We start from the raw sequence: 12,953 nt of genomic DNA, 5'->3' as shown, positions 1-12,953 counted from the left end.
CCAGCATTGCCAGATTTGGAAACCTTGCCTGATGTTCTTTTCCAACATTATCACAATTTCAAAAGGGTTAAAAACAATAAAAATCAGTTCCCAGTGGCTTGTTGTATTTTTTGAATTTTTTTTCAAAATTTTACCGGTCCCGGAATATCCTTAAAAAAAGCTTTAAAGTGCCTTTTTTTCGCTCTCTGCGAAGACACTGTTCATTTCCCTGTGACGTCATACAGTGCTGCCAATACAAACAAACAATGGCGAATACCACAGCAAGATATAGCGACAATAGCTCGGATTCAGACTCGGATTTCAGCGGCTTTAGCGATTCAACAGATTAGGCATGTATTGAAACGGACAGTTGTAGTATGAAAGTATTGAAGAAGAAACTGAAGCTATTGAGCGAATAGCTATTGACGCAATTCATAGCCATAGCATGGCTGAATAGCTGTGTTAGCATCGCCGGTAAAATGTGCGGACCAAACGATCAGGCCTTTCGCATCTTGTGACACTGGAGCAACTTAAATCCGTCGATTGGTAAGTGTTTTTTTCGCATTAAATGTGGGTGGAAGGAAACGTAATATAGTTGCAAATCCATCTGCAGGTTATCCATACATCTCTGTGCCATGTCTGCTTTAGCACCGCCGGTAAATAGCATGTTAGCATCGATTAGCGTAGCATGTTAGCATCGATTAGCTGGCAGTCAAGCCGCAACCAAATATGTCTGATTAGCACATAAGTCAACAACATCAACAAAACTCACCTTTGTGATTTCGTTGACTTTATCGTTGCAAATGCATCTGCAGGTTATCTATACATCTCTGTGCCATGTCTGTCATCGCCGGTAAAATGTGGAGACACTCCGGCACATTCAATGGGGGTCTGGCGGCAGACACTTTCGCATCTTCGGGCCAGTAGTGCAACTTGAATCCCTCCCTGTTAGTGTTGTTACACCCTCCGACAACGCACCGACGAGGCATGATGTCTCCAAGGTTCCAAAAACAGTCGAAAAAACGGAAAATAACAGAGCTGAGACCCGGTGTTTGCAATGTGTTGAAAATGAAAACGGCGGCAGTATTACCTCGGAGACGTCACGTTCAGACGTCGTTACCACAGAGCGATAAACAGAAAGGCGTTTAATTCGCCAAAATTCACCCATTTAGAGTTCGGAAATCGGTTAAAAAAATATATGTGTTGAGATCCGCTTTTTGGATCCTCCACATATTAATGTTTATTGTTCCATTTTTATTTTCACTCTCCGTCTGATCCTATTATTTCCTGTGTAGTCGGTCACATTGGTAGTTTATCAGTTTCACCTGCTACTCACGGCCCTGCACACCTGTCCTCACTAATCACTTGCCTTATATAAGCCTGCATCTTTTGTTGTTCAGTCAGGGATCCAAATTTGTTCATACACAACAGTACGTCTGCTTTGCGCTCTTGCTTACATGCAATTTCTGTGTTATTCTCGCGAGCTCTCACGCTGCGCAATTTTATTCATTCTTAGCTCTCATGCTAAATGTTTTGTTTTCCCCTTTGTGTGCCTATGTGCCAGTTTAGTTTACTATTTGTTTATTCAAGCTTTAATGCTAGCGTCTTTTGTTTGACTTTTCTTAGCTCCAGTATTTTTGTTCTCTAGCACCTTTTGTTAAATAAATCTTTAGTTCATACCTTTTGCTGTGTTCAATTTTCGACGCATCCTCGAGGGAATCGAACCCGGCATCACAATGCCGAACAGGCGTAACAATATGGTCTTTTTTCTGCACCATCAAGGTAAATATTGAGGCTTACATAGGTCCGGTGATAATGTTCCCCTTTAATGGGTTTTCATCCTTGGATATTGGGGATTCTCCAAAATAAGACATTAACTCGTTTCAGCATCATTACTGTCATTGTTGTCTTCCTCATTGTTGCTGAGTTCACCTGAATCTGAACCAAGAAGTGTGTCTAGTAACTACACACATTATCTTGTTAAATTGGTTTAATAACACAACAATGATAGTATGATTAAAGTGAAAGTTAGTTGTTCGTTTGTACATAATATATGTAACTGTTAATGTTTTAAAAGGCATTTGACAACCAATTAACGTTAGCCTTAAATTGGAGCGCGTCTTTGTAAACACTGAACATGCACGCCAAACGCGCCTCTCAGAGCGAAACGGTGCTTTAGTTTATGAATTTACAACGCAGCTACAAATGACACATTCATGTTTTTGTGTAATGATGACAACGTACACTCACATGGACGATTGACTAGTTGATGGTGATGGCAAGAACGCTGTCGGGTGTTTTCTTTATAAATTTTCGTTCATAGCCGTTTGCTGCTATGATAGGCCATTTCCCCTCGACACAGTGTGCATACAAGAACATTATTAGGCCGTTTATTGAAATACTCCCACACTTTGGACGACATTAGGCATGCTTTTTTCCCCTCGTTCGCACCGCTCGCATCGTCTGCTTTGCGCTCCGCCATGACGGTAGTGTGACGTAAATATGCGACGCGTCGACGCACAAAAACGGCGTCGACGTATTTACATCATCGATGACGTCATCGATAACGTCAACTATGTCAACGCGTCGTTTCAGCCTTAATTAATATACGGATGTACTATATATCTGCGCCTTATAGTGCAGTGCGACTAATATGCGGATGCACTGAACATCTGCACCTTATAGTGCAGTGGGACTAATATGCGGATGCACTGAACATCTGCACCTTATAGTCCAGTGCGACTAATATAAGGGTTTCCCACACATTCATTATTTGTGGCGGCCCGCCACGAAAGAATTACGGCCGCCACAAATAAAAAATACAATTAAAATATATATATATATATATATTTTTTTTTTTTTTTGCGGCTTTTGACTCGCTCGACCGCTCATAAAAGTAATGGGACTGTCTGTGAATGGAGCTTGTAGTTAGAAATTATATAACTATGTAAATATTATATAAATATGTATGTACCTAAAGTGTTGTAATTATATTCCAACTCCGCGTTCTTCTTGGTCATCGCCGCCACCGCTGACACCCCTCCCCCACCGCTCGACCACACCACCACAAATAGATGCCTGACCTGTGGGAAACACTGAATATACAGATGTACTGTGTATCAGCGCCTTATAGTCCAGTGTGACTAATATGCGGATGTCCTGTATATCTTCTGCACCTTAAAGTCCAGTGCGACTAATATGCCTCATTAAGGGGCGGAATGGCGTAGTTGGTAGAGCGGCTGTGCCAGAAACCTGAGGGTTGCAGGTTCGCTTCCCACCTATTGACATCCAAATCGCTGCCGTTGTGTCCTTGGGCAAGACACTTCACCCTTGCCCCCGGTGCCGCTCACACCGGTAAATGAATGATGAATGAATGATTGGCGGTGGTCGGAGGGGCCGTAGGCGCAAACTGGCAGCCACGCTTCCGTCAGTCTACCCCAGGGCAGCTGTGGCTATAGATGTAGCTTACCACCACCAGGTGTGAATGAATGATGGGTTCCCACTTCTCTGTGAGCGCTTTGAGTATCTAACAATAGAAAAGCGCGATATAAATCTAATCCATTATTATTATTACGTCCTGTATATCTGCGCCTTATAGTCCAGTGCGACTAATATACGGATGTACTGTATATCTGCGCCTTATAGTCCAGTGCGACTAATATGCGTATGTACTGTATATCTGCGCCTTATAGTCCAGTGCGACTAATATACAAATGTACTGTATATCTGCGCCTTATAGTCCAGTGCGACTAATATACAAATGTACTGTATATCTGCGCCTTATAGTGCAGTGCAACTGATATGCGGATGTACTGTATACCTGCGCCTTATAGTCCAGTGCGACTAATACATGTGTGTGCTGTATATCTGCGCCTTATAATACAGTGCAACTAAAATGCGGATGTACTGTATATCTGCATCTTATAGTCCAGTGCGACTAATATGCGTATGTGCTGTATATCTGCACCTTATAGTCCAGTACAACTAATATACGGATGTACAGATATCTGCGCCTTATAGTGCAGTGCGACTAATATGCTTATGTACTGTATATCTGCGCCTTATAGTCCAGTGCGACTAATATGCTTATGTGCTGTATATCTGCACCTTATAGTGCAGTGCAACTAATATGCGTACGTACTGTATATCTGCGCCTTATAGTCCAGTGCGGCTAATATACAGATGTACAGTATATCTGCGTCTTGTATTCCAGTGCGACTAATATACGGATGTACAGTATATCTGCGTCTTATAGTCCAGTGTGACTAATATACGGATGTGCAGTATATCTGCGCCTTATGGTCCAGTGCGACTAATATATGAATGTGCTGTATATCTGCGCCTTATGGTGCAGTGCAACTAATACATGTATGTACTGTATACCTGTGCCTTATAGTCCAGTGCGACTAATACATGTATGTACTGTATATCTGCGTCTTATAGTACAGTGCGGCTAATATATGAATGTACTGTATACCTGCGCCTTATAGTGCGGTGCAACTAATATGCGGATGTACTGTATATCTGCACATTATAGTACAGCGCGACTAATATATGCGCGTGCTGTATATCTGCGCCTTATAGTCCAGTGCGACTAATATGCGGATGTGCAGTATATCTGCGCCTTGTAGTTCGGTGCGGCTAATACATGGGTGTGCTGTATGTCTGCGGCTTGTAGTCCAGTGCGACTAATATATGGATGTATCTTATTTTTTTCACATTTTGATTTAGTGGTTGCAGCTTATATACCGGTGCGCCCTATAGTCCAGAAATATGGTACACATTAGTCTTCACAGTGAGCAGTGTACTTTTGTAGAGGCCAGAACCAAATATTCATGTTCACATTGATTCTTACGGGGAACTTTGCCTCGCTATACAAACTTTCTGGGTTTTCGGAAGTTTGCACACCGGAGGTTCCACTTAACAAATTCTAAATTTAATAAAATCAGATGGATAGAAATGAGTTGCTGGGATTAATTTAGTTACTTGCTGTAAAACATTGTCGCTTCCATAATCCACTGCAGTGTTTTTCAACCTTTTCTGAGCCGAGGCACATTTTTTTCATTGAAAAAATCCCACTAGCAGAAAACATTAAATGAATTAAACTCAGCACCCAACATTGACAGTAAAAAGTCGTTTTCGCAATTGTTGGATAAGAATTCAAACCATAACCAAGCATGCATCACTATAGCTCGTCTCAAAGTAGGTGTACTGTCAATTATTTTGAGTATGTTGGTGTTTTCCTGTGTATATTGTTTTAGTTCTTGTCTGGCGCTCCTATTTTGTTGTTGATAGTCATTTCATGTACGGATGTACTTTGTGGACGCCGTATGCTGCTCCACGCGCTGTAAGTCTTTGCTGTCGTCCAGCATTCTGTTTTTGTTTACTTTGCAGCCAGTTCAGTTTTATTTCCGTTTAGCATAGCCATCCCTAAGCTTCAATACCTTTTGTTTATTTTGGGTTTAAGCATGTCGTCTGCATATTGTGATCACGACAAATCATGTTCCAGACGTCTAAAAAGCAATTAGCGACCTGCTGTGTAAGGACTGGTGGGCATTGTGGTGCCGGGTTCGATTCCCTCGAGGATGTGTTGACGTGAAGGTAGGATCTTAAAATATTTATTTAACAAAAAGGGAGCTCTGAACAGAAATACTGGAGTTAATAAAAGGCAAACCAAAAACGCTAGTAGGAAAACTGGAAGTAAAAATAGACAAATTAAAATGGCACGTTGGCACAAAAGAGAAAACAAATCATCAGTATGTAAACTGGAAAAAATAAGTGGCTTAGCGTGAGAAGCTAGCGAGAATAGAAATACTTGCGTGAAAGCAAATGTTCAAAATCCAGACGTACAGTTGCGTGAGAGCAAACTATGAACCCAGACCGAATGAACAGAAAAGGCTGGCTTAAAGAGGAGGGTGATAATTAGTAGCAGGTGTGCGGGGCAATACTAGCAGGTGGACTGATGAGTGACCATGGTGACAAAGCAAACAAGAAATAAGGAGTCAGATGGAGAGATATACAAAATGGAAAAATAAATAATGTGTAGATCCGAGCAGCGGATCGCAACATGCTGCCTCCTACTGATACGGAAGAGTATTACACAGCTAATGGGCGGTATAGCTCGGTTGGTAGAGTGGCCGTGCCAGCAACTTGAGGGTTGCAGGTTCGATTCCCGCTTCCGCCATCCTAGTCACTGCCGTTGTGTCCTTGGGCAAGACACTTTACCCACCTGCTCCCAGTGCCACCCACACTGGTTTAAATGTAACTTAGATATTGGGTTTCACTATGTAAAGCGCTTTGAGTCACTAGAGAAAAGCGCTATATAAATATAATTCACTTCACACAGCTACTCTGCCGAGCTCTTGACGGCACAGACAATAATTACGGATTTGCACAGAATATTCTTAACCTAATTGGGTAAAATTACATAATTTCCCACGGCACACCAAACATCTCACGGCACATTAGTGGTTGAAAAACACTGGTCTACTGTTAAAAAGGATTTAATCGGCACTCGAAAACGGATCGAATCTGAGGCCAGCAAAACATTTTTTGGGGTAAGTAATCAACTAAGTAACCCACAGTAATGATTGCGTAACCCCCTGGAGGTTCCATTAAAAGCGACAGGATGGATGGTTTGTGGTTTCTTCCCACAACAAGCACTCTTGTGTTGTCCGCAACGCCGCTTTAGAGTGGCACAGGTAACGTTTTCATCCAACCCTGCATCCCATGTCAGCGTCAACAATGAAGCCATTCTCGTGAGGCCCCGCTAGGATGGGGTTTCCTCTGGGAGAGGGATCAGGTTTCGCTCCTGGCCCCGCACGCCACCTTACGAGGATACGCCGGGCTCTACCGCCCTCGCCCGCCCAAGTCGTGCCAGGAAACGCAAGGGAAACGTTTTTGATCGGTATCAACCTGCCTATTGAGTTCCTGAGTGGACCCGGTGGGACTTTCTGCCCCTTCCCGGTCCCACGGCGCAGGCAGGGCTGGTCTGATAAGAACACCTGCCAGCCGCCGCTATTTATGGAGGGCGTCTCCGCACCCGCACACCCTGCCCTTACCTGGCCGTCTCCTTCCACTCCATCTCCTGCCCGTTGACTGACAGCAGCTCGTCCAGCTCGGTGAATAGCTGAGGCGGCGGGGGGCCGTCATCTTCCTCGCCCAGGATGAAGCGGATCCTCTCCGCCGGGGAAACTGGAGGACGGGAAAAGAAAAAGTCAGGGATCTCCGGCGGTTACGCAACATCTCCATTCATAGCTTCTGTGGAACCCCCCATGCCCCTCCCGTCACTTCCTGGTTTCATTTCCGGAACATTCCCTTTATCTTGGGTAATAGGCAGGCTTGGTGTTGCGCAACAACCAGGTCGGTTTGCTAAATGTTTTCACACGTTTTTTTAAGAGCAACAACTTTTTTTTTTATATAGTCATATCTAGAGATGTCCGAAAATGGCTTTTTTTGCCGATATCCGATATTGTCCAACTCTTAATTACCGATTCCGATATCAACCGATACCTACATATACAGTCGTGGAATTAACACATTATTATGCCTAATTTTGTTGTGATGCCCCGCTGGATGCATTAAACTATGTAACAAGGTTTTCCAAAATAAATCAACTCAATTTATGGAAAAAAGGCCAACACGGCACCATCATATTTATTATTGAAGTCACACAGTGCATTATTTTTTTTTAACATGCCTCAAAACATCAGCTTGGAATTTAGGACATGCTCTCCCTGAGAGAGCATGAAGAAGTTGAGGCGGGGGGGAGGGGTTAAGGGCGTATATTGTAGCGTCCCTTAAGAGTTAGTGCTGCAAGGGGTTCTGGGTATTTGTTCTGTTGTGTTTATGTTGTGTTACAGTGCGGATGTTCTCCCGAAATGTGTTTGTCATTCTTGTTTGGTAGATAGATAGATAGATAGATAGATAGATAGATAGATAGATAGATAGATAGATAGATAGATAGATAGATAGATAGATAGATAGATAGATAGATAGTACTTTATTGATTCCTTCAGGAGAGTTCCTTCAGGAAAATTAAAATTCCAGCAGCAGTGTACAGAGTTGAGATCAATTTAAATAAAAGTAAAAAGTAAATAATGGGGATTTAAATGGAAACAAAATAGAGAAATATTACAATAAGAATAAAAAAAAATTAAAAAGCGGTGTGGGTTCACAGTGTGGCGCATATTTGTAACAGTGTTAAAGTTGTTTATATGGACACCCTCATTGTGACATGTATGGCTGTAGACCAGGGGTCGGGAACCTTTTTGGCTGAGAGAGTCATACAAGCCAAATATTTTTCAAAGTATTTCCGTGAGAGCCATATAATGTTTGTTTTTTTAACACTGAATACAACTATATGCGTGCATTTTTAAGATAGACCAACATTTTTAGAGTATAATAAGTCTCTTATTCTTTTTAATAACATTGTTATTCTGAGTCTAACCAAAAATAAATAAAATACTTCTTACCATTAATGCGACTTCTTGAACAGGTGCAGTAGAAACATAGAAACTGGATGGATGTATAAAAATGCATGAGAATGTTTTATATTTTGAACGTTATTTTTGACACTGTGATTACCAGCGGAATTATTTATTACTTATCGTGTTAAGCAATGTCAGCTAAGATTTATCTGAGAGCCAGATGCAGTCATCAAAAGAGCCAAGTATGGTCTACAGCCATTGGTTGTAGACCAAGTTTGCCTTGCATATATTACTTGGAAGAAAACTGGTTTTGTTTAATAAAATTCTACTCAAACATTTATTAAAGTCAAATACAAATAAGGCAACAAGAGAAGTATCCAACACTTCTCTTTTCAAAAGTAAATATGTACAGCAGATATGATCATCTACATCAGCAGGCCAATTGTGGCTCGCAAGATGTTATTTAGCGGCCCCCACCTTAATATGAAAGTTTAATGTTAGTGAGGCCCGCAAGTTTTATATGAATGGCGCTTGACAGCGTTGTGTTATTTGGGTCAAAAATGGCTCCTTCAACGTTCTGGGTTGCCTACCCCTGTATTGGTGGAAAAGCGGCAAATGAGTGAAAGCGACAGACACGTTGCCATGGAAACAAGAGTTTTCTTACGTGCCTGGTTGCAGTCACACCGTGACACTTGTCCGTCAGTAATAACAGTCCCCGATAACCTGGACCAATTCAAACCGCTATGTGTTTTTTTTAGTGTTTAATTTGCATTGCCTCACTTGATAAAAACTACATACATTTCTAAATAACGTTGGATAACACTCCAGGAGGCGTCGCTTTTTTGCGCTCGCTATCTCGGCTATTATCTGCCGACCGACGTGTTGCTGTGGGGAGGAAAAGCGTAACGACACACATTGCGGGAATAACATTATTCTCCGTGCGTCGGTTACAAAGAAATATATTCTACAACCCCAAACATGTCTTTTCCAAAGCCTGCAGTGAAGAGAAAGGTTAGTGATGAGCAAAGACAATTCCAGGAAAAGAAGGAGATGCAATATTTCTTTGTTGAGCACAGGGGCACCCCGACGTGTCTTATTTGCACAGAGAAAGTTGCGGTGCACAAGGAATACAACTTCAAACATCATTACACCACTAGACATGCTGAGGAGCATGCAACATTTTTTTTTAAGAAATCTTTTCTTGCGGCCCAGCCTCACCCAGACTCTGCGTCCAGTGGCCCTAAGGTAAATTGAGTTTGAGAACCCTGCTTTAAGGTTTATTGGCGCTCTATACTTCTCCCTACGTCCGTGTACCACTTCGTACAGCAGCGTTTTAGAAATTCGTAAATGTTACTTTTTGAAACACATACCGATAATTTCCGATATCATATTTTAAAGCATTTATCGACCGATAAAATCGGCAGTCCGATATTATTGGACGTCCCTAATATATAAATGATATAATTGATATCATTTATATATTAATGATATAATTTCGACTCTTTAAAATTCAAAATTCTACCGAAAAAAAGAAGAGAAAAACAAGCTAATTGGAATCTTTTTGAAAAACTTAAAAGAATAATTTATGGAACATCATTATTAATTTTTCCTGATTAAGATTAATTTTAGAATTTTGATGACATGTTTTATATAGGTTAAAATCCAATCTGCACTTTGTTAGAATATATAACAAATTGGACCAAGCTATATTTATAACAAAGACAAATCATTATTTCTTCTAGATTTTCCAGAACAACATTTTTTAAAGAAATTCAAAAGACTTTGAAATAAGATTTAAATTTGATTCAACAGATTTTCTAGATTTGCCACAATATATATTTTTTTTAATCATAAGTTTGAAGAAATATTTCACAAATATTCTTTGTCGAAAAAACAGAAGCTAAAATTAAGAATTAAATTAAAATGTATTTATTTTTCTTTACAATAAAAACATTTAATTTACTTGAACATTGATTTAAATTGTCAGGAAAGAAGAGGAAGGAATTTAAAAGGTAAAAAGGTATATGTGTTTAAAAATCCTAAAATCATTTTTAAGGTTGTATTTTTTCTCTAAAATTGTCTTTCTGAAAGTTAAAAGAAGCTAAGTAAAAAAATAAATGAATTTACTTAAACAAGTGAAGACCAAGTCTTTAAAATATTTTGTTGGATTTTCAAATTCTATTTGAGTTTTGTCTCTCTTAGAATCAAAAATGTCGAGCAAAGCGAGACCAGCTTGCTAGTAAATAAATAAAATGTGGAAAAAAATAGAGGCAGCTCACAGGTAAGTGCTGCTATTTGAGCTATTTTTGAACAGGCCAGCGGACGACTCATCTGGTCCTTACGGGCACCGTGTTGGTGACCCCTGTCGTAGACCACTAGCACAGGACGCCCTATGTTTGCAACAAGGGTTCGGGGAATTCAATGTAGACATCTCTGGTCATATCCCTCGCCACATCGCGCTTCAAAGTTTGCCACCTCACTTCAGAGAACTTTTTTGTTTTCTTTAGAAGTCTAGCATGTTTAGCGATTCCTTGTCCTTTTAGTCCTCCAGTGATAATGTTACATAAAAACGTACTTATTTTCCGCCAACTCGGCCAGGATTGCTGACAGGGATGCAACTTTTCACTACGAATGGACATTAGCCGCTAACACGCTACCCAGGATACTACATTGCGTTGAGTGGTGTGATCAAATATTTCCAACTCTTTTTGACTTTACAGATCCTGGCTCCTGTTCAATGTTCACTTCTCTGGCGAGTGTCAGACCGTCGCATGACTAAGCGCCTCGGTCACGTGACCCTTTTGTCTTTGCACACCCCCTGTTCATTGATTAGACAACTTCATCCTCCACTGACGAATCATCAACAGCACTGCCAGGATTAGCCGGGCTCTACCTGGAAAGTTGCGCAACAGGCCAGCGGCGGCGGAGTCCCGAAAGGGGCTCAAACTGAGCTTTTAATCCCGACCTGTGGCACCCAAGCTTCATTTAGCAGCGCTGCTGTTAAAACGCTACCACTTCACCTGCTGCACCTTGCCCGGGGAACGTAGAAGGCCGTCACTTCGATAGACACCACTGTGACAGACTTTTGAAAAGGGACAAGGCTAAAAAACAGTAGAAATTACGATAGTGATGGAAGAAAACCCAATCCGGTACTTAACCTCAAGCAGAACCTCAATTTACAAACTTAATTAGTTCAATCAATCAATGTTTATTTATATAGCCCTAAATCACAAATGTCTCAAAGGACTGTACAAACCACTACGACTACGTAGTGGCTCCAACACAGCCGCGAGAGTTCAGTTCAAAGCAGATCCAAGACAGCAGCGAGAGTCCCGTCCACAGGAAACCATCCCAAGCGGAGTCGGATCAGCATCGTAGAGATGTCCCCAACCGATACACAGGCGAGCGGTCCATCCTGGGTACTGACTCTGGACAGCCAGTACTTCATCCATGGTCATCGGACCGGACCACCTCCACAAGGGAGGGGGGGACAGAGGAGAAATAGAAAAGAAGCGGCAGATCAACTGGTCTAAAAAGGAGGTCTATTTAAAGTATACAAATGAGTTTTAAGGTGAGACTTAAATGCTTCTTGTAGTTCGTTAAAAGTTTGTATATCGAAGCTAAATTCTCCATGAGGAACAATGTCAATATGACTAATGGGTTCCAGCCTCTACGAAAGTTGGCCCTCATTATGGCAAATATTAAAATATTACAGCATTTTGTTTATGCTGCAAACATGTTGTCTAATTATTACACAAAACCCAAAACCAGTGAAGTTGGCACGTTGTGTAATTTGTAAATAAAAACAGAATACAATGATTTGCAAATCCTTTTCGGCTTACCGTATTTCCTTGAATTACCGCCAGGTATATAGTATGCGCCTGTCTAGAATTACTGCCGGGTCAAACTTGTTTCGCAAAATAATTAGCGCATGCTTAGCATTACCGCCGGCTCAGGATTAACGCCGGGTCAAACTCGTTTCGCAAAATAATTAGCATATGCCTAGAATTACCGCCGGGTCAAACTCGTCACGTCAGGAGTGACACTTCACCTGTTATAATTTTCAAAATGGAGGAAGCTGATTTCAATAATTTGAAATCGCATAAAGGGAAGAAGATTAAGAGCTATTCAGTGGGATTTAAGGTCCAAGCTATTGAATATGCTCAAAATAACAGTAAGCAGCTATGTTTTATTAATATACCGTAGCTGCGTGTGTCAAATATGAGTCATTAAATGACTCCCGCCTCCTGGTGGTAGAGGGCGCAAGTGATCCTTCTTGCGACTACTCGGCTGCAGAAGAAGTGACAACAAGCAGCAAGAGTGAGCAGCGATCGTTTATTTTTTACTCTCGCTTGCACTTTTAACATGGAGGATTACATATCTAAAATCAAACAGTTTTCTTAACTGGACTTTCAATCGAAACAGGAGGTAATAAAGGGAGATCTCCATCGAGACAGAGAGACTTTTAAAACTGAAGAAGGAGAAGGAAGACTTCTATAAACAAGTTATCGATGCTTTTGATCAGAAGGAGCTGTGCATGGACTT

The 12,953-nt window shown here is 41.2% G+C and overlaps 1 protein-coding gene across 5 annotated transcripts in view; it reads right to left on the bottom strand.

Moving 5' to 3' along the window:
* Positions 1 to 12,953, bottom strand: part of LOC133557545 (electrogenic sodium bicarbonate cotransporter 1-like) — a 97,222-nt gene that overhangs the window by 50,917 nt on the left and 33,352 nt on the right. For all 5 annotated transcript variants that reach the window (XR_009807791.1, XM_061908090.1, XM_061908091.1 and 2 more), the window contains exon 4: positions 7,041 to 7,173. Coding sequence is in view for 4 of the 5 variants with exons in the window: in XM_061908090.1 (XP_061764074.1) it covers positions 7,041 to 7,173 (133 nt within the window). In the remaining variant the exon portion in view is untranslated. The remainder of the gene's footprint in view (positions 1 to 7,040; positions 7,174 to 12,953) is intronic.

The sequence above is a fragment of the Nerophis ophidion genome, linkage group LG08 (assembly GCF_033978795.1).
Source record: "Nerophis ophidion isolate RoL-2023_Sa linkage group LG08, RoL_Noph_v1.0, whole genome shotgun sequence".
Lineage (NCBI taxonomy): Eukaryota > Metazoa > Chordata > Actinopteri > Syngnathiformes > Syngnathidae > Nerophis > Nerophis ophidion.
Note: the sequence above shows the minus strand (reverse complement) of the source record. Positions and strands in the feature narration are given on the sequence as shown.